The sequence below is a fragment of the Acipenser ruthenus genome, chromosome 10 (genome assembly GCF_902713425.1).
Source record: "Acipenser ruthenus chromosome 10, fAciRut3.2 maternal haplotype, whole genome shotgun sequence".
Taxonomy (NCBI): Eukaryota; Metazoa; Chordata; class Actinopteri; order Acipenseriformes; family Acipenseridae; genus Acipenser; species Acipenser ruthenus.
Window position 1 is genome coordinate 37,394,993 of NC_081198.1, and position 14,480 is coordinate 37,409,472.

A 14,480-nucleotide genomic window follows, 5' to 3' on the forward strand; every position below is an offset into this window, starting at 1 on the left:
TGACGCATGGTCACAGATGGCTTGTAGTGGTGACATCAGACCCGAAAGAAACACACAGTACTGCGAGGTGAAATGGTGAAGACGCTTGCTTGCACCAGTTTATTGCAAATTAAATAAAAAGGTTTGACACAAAACAATGCCCACAGAGCAAAATAAAAGATTGAACATAAGACTGAACAGGGACGAACACTCCACAAACAAGTACCCATCGTAGCAATTGTTATTTTCTTTTACTTTTTAATACTCCTCTCCATACCCGTTCTCCACTCACCAAACACACAACCCCACATGTGCAAAAATACGCAGAGGGTTGGGGCACTTTGCCACATGCATTAATATGAAAACCCTGATAAGAAACCAGTACTGGTCACAGTTAAGCCCAGAGCTTTAAGAGCCACTTTCTCAGCAGCGACCTGGTGACAGCTGAGCACGCATAGCTGTTGCTGCTTTCACTAATCTACAAATGTAATGCTTTTATTGCTATACAAAATCATTAAACTAAAAACTAGTGCAAAGAGCTTTCAGTGATTCATGTTTTATTTCTTTAGGCTTTACAGAAGACTGATGTAGTCCTGGTTAAGACATTGCAGGTAAAATGTGCTTGCTATTTACTTTCTCTGCTGGGAGAATAATAATGCAATCTTTTTTTAATGCAGTGGTATAGAAAGTGCTAAAAACTATCCTCAAAAGGAAGTTCAAACTAGAGAGGAGAGGGGAAGAGAAAAAAGAAATGGGATCCAGATTGTCATACAGTACAGCAGTATCGTCAGCAGTAGAACTCTTCATGCAGAGTACAATATACAGCCCTTTGCTTGATGTGTTCAGTCTTACTTTAAAGCTAAACCAGGTGAAACTAAATCAAACTTGTGACTCAGTCAAAAACCGGCTTTATGAAAAACAGCAGAACCAGTGTGAGATTTGAAAATACATTCACCTTTTCCCCATATTCAACAACGTCACTTGCTTTCATTCTTACGGGTTGTTTAAAAAAGATTAGGAGAACATCATGCTTTTATAAGTCAGGGTCAGTTAAGCCCACTGACCCTGTTCAGGGAGGTCAATGACACAAGGTTATGAATGTCAGCCTCAATTTGCTATGCTATAGTAATGCAGGTTCCCAGTGGAAAGGTAAAATACAGAAATTCCTGAAATAGCAAGCAGTCTTCACAGAGGATGACTTAAAAACACTAGAGAACTATCACAGGCAGTTGGGAAACCCCAGTACTTGGTGGCTTGTGCCTACAGTGTGAAATAGCCCTATAATAAATAAGAATGCATTATAATGCTTCGAGTCCTAGGAGGGGATAAAATAGAGAAACAAAAGAGAGAGGGGTATCGTTGCAGTGGAGAGTTAATTATTGAAAAGCATTACACCAAACAGAAAGCATTACACAACATGACCAGTATTTGAAATTGTTCTAATTATGTTTACATATTTCACCCATACCATGTCACTCAGTTATGCACCTTCAGTTAACACCCTTCTAGACACCCTTTAGAGATTGCATAGACAATGCATTGAAGTGGCTTTCCCAAGGTTACACCATACAGTAGGTCAGTGGCAAAAGATATGAAATTTCCTGGCTCCAAGTACAATATGAAAAGACCAGGCTAACACTGTTAGAATACAATTACAGTATATAACATCTATCTTGGTACTCTGTTCCTTCTTCAATTTAAGAAATAGGCAGGCCACATATTCTTGAAACATTGCATCTCGCTCAACGACAGATGGTAAGTGAAGGTATCAATTTTAGATGGTAATGGCAGTGAAGCTTAAGTGATGGAAAAGCTAGACATGGTTTTATCGGCATGAGATAGATAGATAGATAGATAGAGATAGATAGATAGATAGAGATACATATATATATACATATATATATATATATATATATATATATATATATATATATATATATATATATATATATATATATATATATATATATATATATATATATATATATATAATCAGTGCACCCCAGCACAACAGTTTCATCAAAAACTGGCCAGCACATAGGCGAGTGGTTTCTAAAGCTGCCCTTTCACTTGGATGTCAACCAATAGTCTACTTAATGTAAGGCAAGAGGTTAACCATAGTGCTAAATAAATGTCTTCTTTTAATGATCTTTTCTGATGCTCATTACATTAGCTGGACAACCATAAATTGCAGGTTGGCCCAACTGATGGGAAAAAAGCATGGTTAACTTTGACCCCCGACCCTTAAAGAGGATCAGGGAAGAAAAGGTTTTAGACAGTGGCTAAATTTTCATTGAAGGCAGCCCTATTTACATGCTCTATGTTTTTACTCTAAGAGTCATTATACATTGAAGGCAAAAAATGTTGTGTAAATGTTAGAAGGTCAATGTAGACACAACATTTATGTGCATGAATGTTCAGAAAAATAAATATTGACTATGTAGTTTTGGAATAATTATAATATGCGATTCTTGTTTGTGCTAATAAATCATTACTAGTTACATGTTAAAATATGTTGGGTGTGTTGTAATAAATTAAGCACAAGTGAATTGATATACAATTTTAAAATTAGAAACATTTTAACTACCATTGAATGCATTGCATTTTCAATATTGTTTATTCAACAGATTTTTTTGGTGTTTTTAGAAATTGTTTCTGATTTAAAATTTGATGATTAGAGAGCTGAATGTGAATGTCTGCACTGAATTAGAAACAAAACAGGTGATGAATGGAATTATTGTAATTATTTTCAGTTGCTAAATCGATAACAAAAAATTGCATTATTGCCCCACATTCAGAGATTATTAATCTGGGAACAAATTACTGCAGTCGAATAGTTAAATGATATGAATATTGGCAGTGATTGTGAACCCAGGCCATTATCATTCAAGAACATGTCTAGTCCCAAAAGGTTGGACTACTGGCACAAATGCGCTTATTGTAGTGATAAAATGTTTTTAGGACAGAGAAAACAATTAGTAAAACTACTGTAAAACAGGGCTTCCCAAACTTTTTTTTTACCTGAGGCCCACCTGTTCAGCTGCATTAGGCACTGCGGTCCACTATTAGCACTCCTTGGGGAAAATGTCAAATTAAAAACATTTTATATATTTAAATCTGTAACATTATAAATAAACCTAATTTAAATTGTCCTTTATTCATTTGAATAAATATTGTGAAAGATGGAAATCACATAGAATATGCAATGAGTGAAAATAACATTTTAGTAAATAAAATAAATTGCAAAAACTAAACAGATGTTTTTATCAAACCTTTAAATTAGGTACCTTTGTATAATAGAACATTTTAGAAATGCAGTTATTTTTCTTGGTCATCAAACAAGAAATAAGTGCATGGCTCTTATTATTCCCATTCAAACACCTGAACAGGAATCACTTTTGAGTAAAAGCACTACAATGTGCACAAAAACATAACTTAAATCCTAATTTCTGAACACTGTGTAATTAAAACATCCATCCGTTACCTCTCACGCTGAACTGTCATGCACAAAAAAAGAGGAAAGCGCACAATACAGAGGGAAACGAGATCCTTGCATAAGTTATTTTTTTCACCACTACTCTGTACAACCAAATACAATTTGCAAAATCACATTCAGTTGGCTTGCACCCCCCCACCCCCTCAAAAAAAAAAAAAAGTCGCAGAGCGCAGCTGTACCACTTAACCAAAAGAAAACTTAGGAAAATAAATCCATCTGCAGCGAAATCTGAATCAGTCAAAAAACGTTTTTTTTTTTATTATTACTATTATTTTCCAACAAAACATATTCTAGCATTATTTTAAGACGACTGTGGACGAGCCAGTACTCAATAAAATAGCAGTGTATCCAAACATTTTAATAAATCAATTACCGGTATGTGACACGATTTAGGAGTTTGATTAATAACTTGATTTAGTTTATATTGAAACATACACCAAAGTACTCAATATTTTAAATGTAATAGCTAATTTGTCACAAAAACGTATTCATCATAGGCATCAATTGAATTTTGTAATTAATGTTATCAAGTACAAAAGTTAGTAATAAAACGTTTCTACAAAAGAAAAAACGCATTCCAGCACCTCAAAACTGAGCCCACGGTACAAATGCTTTCAGACTCCTGTAGCTGCTTTTTTTGTTCTTTATACTTCGACATATTGTAATTTTATTAATACTGAACACACGTTTTACATCTGCCAGCAGAGCGATCACATGACCTTAACACTGTCCTATTGTCAGAGCTCTCGCTCTACATCCCGCCTACAGGTAGGCAATCTGTTAGCTCTGAATTGTGAATTTTTGCTTTGATTGACAGTCCACCAATACTGCCTTTCTACACTTTATTTTTCTGGTTACAGCTGCCGCCGTCGCTGGCTTTTCGTTATTAATAGAAAAAAAAAAACATAGAATGTCTTTGCTCCGGTTTGGGAACCCGTGCTGTAAAACATTCAGGAGTAGATGTACTAAAGTGTTGCAAACCAGTTGGAAGTCTAGGGTGAAATGTACTAAACATACGCAATGCTGTTAGTAACTTTTTAGGAAATGCTTTGCAGCAGCAGTTTTGTTTTGAGGTTCATCCTTAGATGAATATGTAATTATGGGTGTTCCATAAATTCACGAAAAGGGGGTGGAGATTGTGCAAATTAGGGTTCTCAAATAGTATAAATGAGATGTACTAAAGCTGTCTGCAATTGCGACAATTTTTAAAGCATGTTTTAAGCAGTTGAAATTGTTGCTGGCATTTCCCAGTCTGCTTTTTTTCGTGCATTGCCAGTTGTGCTCAATGCATTTTTGATGCTAACAGCCAAATACTTATTTTTCTCTAAAAGCAGGGTGTATTCATTCACAAGCCTTGAAAACAAATTTATATGACATTTCTGGTTTCCCCAACGTGTTGGGAGCAATAGACTTCACACATGTGCCACAAACCCCTTCAGCTCATTCTGAACATCTGTATAGGAATAGGAAACACACCTATTATTTTAATGTGCAGGTGGTTTGTAATTGTACACAGTTTACCACTGCACCACTGACTAACTTAAATAAAAACTGGCAGTATACATCTGGCTTATAGGCTACTCATGACCATATGAATTAGTGGTATAATGCAAAATGTGTTGCTGGTCCTTTGAAATTCATATTATCAAGAACTGAATGTTTTCCTGGAAGTAAGTATCATAACTTGTCAATGTTTCAATTTAAAATAATCTTTTATTTGCATTGTATACCAATGTGTACAATACAGCAGCATGATTTATTTTGTGTTACCGGTAGCCGAGCTACAGGCGAAAGTAAAAAGAAAGCGCGCTAGGTATTCATTTGATTTTACTACTATACTGTATAGGCGTACTGTACAGATTTATATTTTTTAAATAATGTAATGTGCAACCTACCCAAAACACAGTCTTATTTCAGCGAATGATTTATACATTTTAAATACATTGAGCTCTTTAAATGTATGCGTGTGCGATTTTATTTTATTTATTAAACCCAACACCTCATTATGTCGGACAAACATATGCGGTTTAGCGAGGTATGATTATGAAAAGCTTTTTGATAGGAACACATTTTTTATTTGGGGGTGAAGATGGGGGCCCCCACTATAGAATCTGAAACTGCCTTTCAATAATGTCGTACAACTCTTGCAATTCTAGAGATTTTGCTAAGATGATGCAACAAATATTTAAATTAGTATATTGCAGCTCTCTTTATTATCATATTTTCTCTTAGTACATATGACAAAATGTATACTTTGCGAATTGTTGCAACAGAAATGCAAATTGAGGTGGGTTTGCGCTGCGACTGGCCCATCTCAGTACATCTAACCCTTAATGGTTGCTGGCAAGAAATATTCACTAATTTCTCTTTTATACAACCTGCTTATTCTAGTAAAGTGTGTTTTGTCTTACACAACTTCTTCTGAAAATCTGAGCCTATTTATCATTTTTTAATTTATTTATTTCTGAAATAAGTTGTTTCAATCAATATAATCCAACTGCAATTTAAAACACACCATAACCAAATAATAAATACAGTATAGAGAATTAAGATCTCAATTCACAAATCACTTAACGCTTAAACTCAGTCTTGGACCTACTTTGAAGCATGTCCAAAGTCTGTTTCAATTATTTTCCTATTTCGAGATATACTGTACTTTTATCTTTTTTGCAAATGTGTTTAGTTTTGACAGCAGACATACATCCTTTTGGACAAATACTTTATTTCCTGTTGCCCCCACCCCCCCTCGATTATATATTTATCTTTGTGATATTTTTGTCTTGGAACAAGGTTAATGCGTCTTGAGTCTTGATGGACACCAAAACCATTTGAGAGAAAAAAAAAAAAAAAAAAATACAATGGCATCTTCTGTGTTGCCTCAGTAACTCATAAAGGCGACACATGGACCAACACAAAGGAAGCTAAGCATTCAGCTTGTAACTAAATTAGTGGCAAATTGGACTTACATTTTATGCATGACTGGACTATGGGTTTCCACTAAGTAAAGAGATCACTAAAATCCACTTAATAAAGAAACCAGTGATTAAGACAGTCTGGGGATGGAGGGTCACAGAAACTAGGGTGTCTCCTCTTTCCTAAAAGACTGACAGCACAGCTAGCCCCAGTTATGCCTAAGGGAAATGAGGTCTTCACAATGCTGCCGTTTCAAAATGAAATTAAAGACAGGAAAGCAGGTTTAGCCTCACTGAGCCATTATCCATCACTATTTGTGTTCACCTCCGCCTGCCCGAGACAGAGAAACCAAGAGCCACTGAAAGCGTGACCAACTCCAAACGACTTCTACTTAAGATGGATGTACCGCAAATAATCAAATTAGGGCCTCTCTTTGGCACAGATGTCTTTAACACAGATGGGCGTCAGGCAAAACCAACATGACAAACAGCTTATTTACCTCTGCTGAAAATGAAAAGAGAATGTTTATTTTGTAAGCCAACACTTCCAGTTTGATGTTTAAATTGAGAAATATGTGGCACATCAAACTCAAACACACGCCTTTAAAAAAAAGTACAAATTAGAAGGCAAGGTCATTTCACCACACTAGATAAATCCACCTCCAAAAAAGTTTCTGTTTCAGATGGCCAGGTCACGAGGAGTTTTTTAAATGATTTTTGCTGGCTGAAATGTTTCGTATTCTGAAACCTAATTTACATGCCCTGTAATTCAGCAAGTTATACTACATTAATGTATAAATCATCGCACACAGACACATATTTGTTGTATGGTGGTGTATCTTTGATCAAATGTTTCAAACATAGACCTAAGTAATACATATTCTGCACAGTAACAATATGACAACATGGCAATGCTGGGTACATAAAGATTCCATGCAGCAACTACACTAACACCACACATCGGCAATTTCAGCAATGTGGAGTAGACAGCCATATACTGAATATGGCATTCAATAAAAATGGGTCTATGATAAAAGGTTCATTGCACAAAGTGCATTTCTGGGATTCTGGGATTCTGGGATATTTACACAATTTCTGGGAAATTTACACATTTCAAAGAGCACAACACATTGTGTGTTGTGTTGTCTATACCCTGATGGCCATTGTATGGCAAGCACCAGCAGTATGTACTGTGCGAAACTTCATAGAATAAAATTCAATTCCTATCTGAATCTAGGATTTAAAAGAAATTACTTTGACTTTTAGAGGCTAAAACATTCATAGAATTGTGTTTACATCAAAATCATGTCATTACTGCCAAAAAACCTCAACCTCAATACAAAACAGGCTATACAATAATACTTCGTAATACTTCAGTATGTACCACAGTAAATATACAGTAAGATGCATTGTCACTTTCTATAGATTTAACAATTGGAAAAAAATATCTGTCTAATTATGCATTCCATTTCTTAAATCTTGATTACATCTGCATATTTGTTGTTGTGAAGTAAGACTCTTGCTGTTTATGGTAAATACAGGAAAGAGTCTTTGACAAGATCAAACACAACGCAAGTCATACTCTCCAAGGTAGCGACTATTTTTATAGAAAATCTAACAGATCCTTCTAGGGTTAATGTTAAAAGTACCCAATGCAGGGGGTCCCCGAGTGGTTAATCCAGTTATAGCGCTGCTACTGGGAGCGCAAGATGAGTCACACAGCTTGGACAGCACCAGTTTCCGTCCAAGCTGTGTAAAGAGGCCGAACTTTGCTGGGGACCCCGAGGGGGGCGTCACATTGGCTCTGATGCTTCCGGGGAGGGGGATGGGAAACCGGCAGGGATAGCTTCTCCTCATTGCGCAACAGCGAACACTACTGGCCAGACACCGAGCACATTAAGAAATACAAAAAGGAAATACAAAAAGGAACTAAAATACAATGGCAAACGATTGAAAACATTGAATAAGACTCTTAGTCAAAACGTATCTTTGTATTTTAGTATTTCTATGCCCTGTGGTCAAAGAGCAAGGCTGTTCTGTTAAAAAGAACAAACCCTTTTACTCAACCCTTTAACGGCAACTTTTCATGTAACTACGTAGCAACCAGAATTACACGTGTCAGGCTTCAAACTGTTCTAAACAATGGGCAAGTCCATCATTAAGAAAGGCAGACTGATTAACCCAAACTGAATATCTGGCCAAGCTTATTGATAAGTCAAATCATTTAAAACATGCTGGAACTCAAATGCCACTGTTCGTCACACACTGTAGAACTGTATCTATTGCTGCTATTGTTCCAGACAGCCTGTTAGTCATAAAGGTATTTTAGAAGGGACAGAGAATTTGAATAAGAAATTCATTTTCACTACTTATGAAGTTCAACTTCTTGTATTTTTGGGGTTCTGAAGAACAATCTGAAGTGTCACATGGACCAATAACACTAATGCTAAATGGATCCCAAGGGGAATAGTGTTGGAACACAGACTGCATGACAGAAATGAAAATGAAACTCCAGATTATATTGACACAAGGTGAGAGCAATTCATCCTAACATTGTTATGCCATGTTGTGGGCCTTTTTTCATTCTTTCTCATTTCTTTCTCATTCAGCACTGAGATCCACTTGCAGTCTGTGATGAAAACTTAGACGAGTATAGAAGGCAAAGGGATGGGAAAGGCTGGGGGTTTCTAATAAATAAAAACAACGTGGGTAGTAAATAAAAACTGCACTATATAGACAAATAAAATTATATATATATATATATATATATATATATATATATATATATATATATATATATATATATATATATATATATATATATATGCTTTTTTATATAAAAATACAAAAACTGCTTGGTTGCAAACTACAGTTAAATACAAAAATTACTGACAGAAATCAGTTATTTAGTAACAGCTGGGTCCATTTTAATTACCTAAGCAGTGAAGGATCTTAGTAACGCCACTCAAACACTTTTAGTTGTATTTTAGGAATTATACTGCATTAGGCTGGGGTTCAATAGGTTTGAAAGGGCTGGCTTCTGTACACGTACAGTATGTGTAAACCCCGGGTAATATTACTCATAAAATTTTAAATCAACACAGGACAATGGAAGCACTGAAGCAAAAAAAAAAAAAAAAAAAGAAAAATGCTGCTTGAGGAATTGTCCATTAAAAAAACATATTGTTTCTATGATAAGCTCTTTAAGCACTGGTCCATGTAAACACCCAAAACAAATCGCTGCCTTTTCTCCCTAAAGCACAGTTTTCACTAACAGGATCTGATGATCTTCTTCATTTAGAGTTTACATATCATACAGTATTTTGCTGCTGGCATCTTCATTTGTATACAGGATACAGAAGTCTGTTTATGCCAAAAAGGAATCGCACATGAGACAATAACCTGCCCAAGCCTGCATAAAGTGTGTGTGTGTGTGTGTGTGTGTGTGTGTGTGTGTTTTTTTTCTTGGTTTAAACACATTCAGAAACAGCTCATGACAGCTGATGCCCTTGTTTAAATATACAGACAAGAGAACCCTGTTGTACAAGGCCACTGTTTCCTTGAACATAAACTTCCAGATAAGTTATTTATACATGTTATCATCTCTGGGCATATCAAAGCATGTTTGTTCAGTGCAGCTAGTTTCACATTCGCGCGAGTGTAGTATGAAAACTTTAGTTATACACAATCAATAAACACGTTATGTATGTTAGTCAAAAAAATATCATGATGAAGCAATAACAAAGTAAATGGCAGCAATTAAGTTGCTTTGTGTTTTTAATAATAATAATAATAATAATAATAATAATAATAATAATAATTATTATTATTATTATTATTATTATTATTATTATTATTATTATTATTAATAGCTGTATTTTTATATAGCGTATTTCATAGTGGACCACCATCACAAAGCGCTTTACAGAGGTAGGCTATGAACTGCATTATATGCAGAGTCACTTACAATAGGACAATGATTTAACATCTCATCCGCAGGATGGAGCACAAGGAGCTTAAGTGACTTGCTCAGGGTCACACAGTGAGTCAGTCAGTGGCAAAGGTGGGATTTGAACCGATGACCATCAAGCCCTGGACTTGTAACCAGAAGGTTACAAGTCCCAAATTACACTGCAGATACAGTAGTACTAGATATATAATATGACTATGGAGTAAACTAGCAAATATTAACTCTTTCCTGTCACCCATAGTGTAACTTTCCATCAAGCCTGCACAGGCCAATTCAATAGTACTCTTGGGTCACATACTTGATTTCAGTGCAGAAGAGTTGACCTCAATCTCTCCGCTGATTGGCTGGAAGACAGCAAGATGGGCAGACACTCCATTCTCAAAGTTGTCTGGGGGGCTCCGTCTTCCTGTCAGGCTGCCATTAAGGCCCTCTCTCTGCTGTGTCTCCTGCTCCTCGTAGTAAGCAATAAGCTATAAAACAAGACACAAAATAAAAGAAATAAGCAATACATTTGTTTAAAGCATATTAAAAATCGACAATTATGTTATTCTGTGCAAGATGTGAATATGTTATTCATTTAGGCAAGAGTTTTCATTGGCCAAAGCGACAGTATTCTCAATTACAACAAACATCATTGCAGCAAACACCATGTCAATAAACAACTCTCTAAATGTAAAAGTGTGGCATGATGGAGAGACTTATTGGACACGGGCATCTCCAAAAACACCTTCCATCACAGCACTGAATTTCTCAAACTTGTGTATATTCACCCATGTTAGCAGTAGGAAATATTCCAATGCACAATACCACAACTAAAGCCTAAAGTCATCCAAATAAACTAAACAATACATTTACCTTGTGAATTAAGACACCATAGAGGACATCCAAAGACCCCAACATACTTATTTCATACTCTCTCAATCTCTGCATTTAAAACATCTGTACAGAGTTCCAATAAACAGAATGTTTACTGCATGTTGTCTCCTCCATAGAGGAATCCATACCTATTCACTTTAATACTGGACTATACAGTTATTCAGACAGGAGACCGCTGTTCTAGGGTGGTCTTTCTCTGTGTTGTTTCAGCGTTGCTGACGAAACACAAGCCATGCTGGTATTATCTAGTGCCATCATTGTGTATGCAAAAAATAACTAGTGTTTACTAGCAATAATATAAATCACTAATCATGTAATTCAACTATCAACGTTCTGAGATATACACTACAGTATCACACACTACTAAAATGTGTTCATCAATGCCTATTTAGTACTAACTAATTAACTAACTAACTAAACTAGTCAGAGAGCTGTAAGTTCTATTTTTTTTTATAATTCCATCTCTGAAGAATAAGGTTTACACTTAGATGTACTCATATTAAAAAAAAGTTTTACATGGAATTATTCAAAAATCAAGCACATTTCAATATTTCAGTGGTGAACAAAAAAGTCTATGACTATTCAAAACAGTGCTAAGGTCATCTGCCCACTTCATAAAGCTTTCAAAACTTATCAAATAGCAGACAAATTAGTTTTAAGCTTGGACCTTGGAATATCAGTAGCTAGCCTGTGGATAAACTCTGCCCAGTGGGAAAATAAGGTTTCTCATTTAACATCAATACAAAAACTGAAAAAATATGCAATACTTGAAGTTGTACAAAGAATAAAAAGTACAGTTAATAGCATTGCTAAAGTGCTTAATTCAGATTTATTAGCATTGTTAAAATACTTGTAGTACAGATTATTCCTGTTCGTGCATTCTTTTTTTAATAATTCCCCTTGTTATACAAAAATAACAATCTTTAAACAAAATGTTAAAGTTGCTTTAAATAAAAAAATTAAAAACATATCTCAGCTGAAACGCTTTGTAACCTTCAAAACAGTAGCCAATAGTTCCTTGATTCTTATAAAATGTCTGCATCCTCATTAAATTATTGTTGAAAGCTCAACCAGGTTCAAAACACCTGCAAGGATACACTTCAATCATTAAGAAACGTAAGCTTTAAAATGCTCCGAGAGCTACTACAAAATCCTACACACACTCAGAGTTAATGGAAGAAGCGGTTAATAAATCAGCACTTCATTAACCAAAACCGCCTCCATTTACAAATATTTCATACTGCCTTCACCCTTTGCTTTAATTTAAAAAAAACCCTGATATTGCCCAGACTCATCAATTTAATTCTACTGGAATTTAACTGCAGATCTTGCATCCCCATCACAAGCTCTTTTATGATACATACAATTTACCCTTTTTAAAACAATTTTTTTCCAGTCACAATATGGGCTTTGATTTATCAGAGAAGTAGGGACTAATTTGCTCAAGCGACATGCAGGAAGTGTTCATGGTGTACCACAAATGTCACTAATCCTGATGATTAGTGCGACTAGGATCCATAATTTATTCTAAGTACTGTGCAACACGATGCAAAAAAAGATTGACAACTCCTTAACCCCATGAATATGCATTTGAACATCTGACTATGCATCACAGACTGAAGATTCTCAAGATTCATACGAGTCACCGATACATAAAACTTCCTCTCAAAATCTTCAGGTTAGACCCATGAGCTTAATTATAGTTTCTACATATTCCATTACATCTTTAACGCAATAAACTTTTTGTACATCAAGACTCAACATTTCACAGGGGTTTACAGAAAGATAATTTAACATGATTGTAAATCAACTGAAAAGCTGCAGCAAACAAAAGTTTTAATTAAGTAATTAAACTCTTTAGGTGAGCAGCTTCAACTTTTAGCACACCTGCAAGGCAGCATAAAAAAAAACACCTGATTCAGTCCAAGTGCTGAGAAACTTCAGGCTCTCTGTCTTGTTTGTGTTGGAGCAGGGTATATTATTGTTTTGGTATACAGTATCTGTACCACTTGACTTATACAAGGCCTCTATAGAACTACTCAACACGATCGCATGCAACACTGCATCACCCATAGAGATGAACCACTAAAGCAGATTTCGAAGGTATGCAGAATTCCAGATATAATGCAAACTACCACCACTGTAATCCAATTTGTGCAAAATGGAGGGTGTGCAAATGTGTGTATCAAGGCTGGCTGATTCCTGCCATCCAACAGCAATAGACTACACCACACCTGGTGTTCAAGTAAACACAAAAACAGGGCTTGAAATTAACTTTTCTTGTGGATGGAAAAATCTACCGGCCACACAGACATTTTACCGGCCAACACTGTTCCGGGGGGTGACGACGACAAAAGAAAATGCAAAAACAAGCAACATTTATGAGCAGTCTGAATGGGGTCTGAAACAATCTGCCCATGAGTGAAGATACAGCTTCTGAGATGTGTTGTGCATCTGCCCTCTCCACAGACTGCATGCACATACTAGCTCCTCTTCTATGACAGCACTATCCGTTGAACCATCTGACATCACTGACAGGAACTTTGCACCTTTTATTTTCTCATGAAGCTGCCTTCTTTCTACCTCAGCAAAGCAGTACATAAATACTCTTGCTTGTTTGCCATTCCTGTAAGTACTTCCTAGATTTAACCCATTCTGTTCATCAACCATATATTATTAAAAATAATTGAAATAGTTCAAAATGAAACGATATATATTTTTGCTTCAATAATAAGAACAAGACATTTTAATTGGTTGTTTCTAAGTAGCCTACAGAGCACTGTCCCTTTAAACATAAAAATAAACAAAAAAGTTGAAAGGTCAAATCACACAGGCAGCACCATGTCCAAGAAACGGGGCATCACAAAAATCAGAAAAACGATCAGAAACAGGATAAACCTCTTGTTTTATATACAGGAAGTAAAAAAATATATGTTCAACGGCAATCTAAAGTATTGTAGCGTTCTCGGTTCCCGCAGGCAGGCGCATCACACAGAGCGAGGAAATCCACATACAGGCGGAGGGCGGGCGCGAACCCGGGACCTCTCGCACTGAAGCATAGCGCCGATACCGCTGTACAAAAGAGCCGGCTCCTTTGCAAGGAGCGTATATCGGGCTTATGTCTCTGTGTGTGATTGCGTCACCTACCAGCCCTACTGCTGCCTTCCCCCGTGCACGCTACACTCTCCCCTGCCAGCCTCAAGTCCGCCCCGGACTTGCTAACCAGGCTACAGTCCGACAAGTGCGT

The 14,480-nt window shown here is 36.1% G+C and overlaps 1 protein-coding gene across 2 annotated transcripts in view; it reads right to left on the reverse strand.

Moving 5' to 3' along the window:
- Positions 1-14,480, reverse strand: part of LOC117410617 (partitioning defective 3 homolog B-like) — a 239,626-nt gene that overhangs the window by 152,593 nt on the left and 72,553 nt on the right. For both annotated transcript variants that reach the window (XM_059032166.1, XM_059032167.1), the window contains exon 3: positions 10,656-10,827. In XM_059032166.1, coding sequence (XP_058888149.1) covers positions 10,656-10,827 — 172 coding nt within the window. The remainder of the gene's footprint in view (positions 1-10,655; positions 10,828-14,480) is intronic.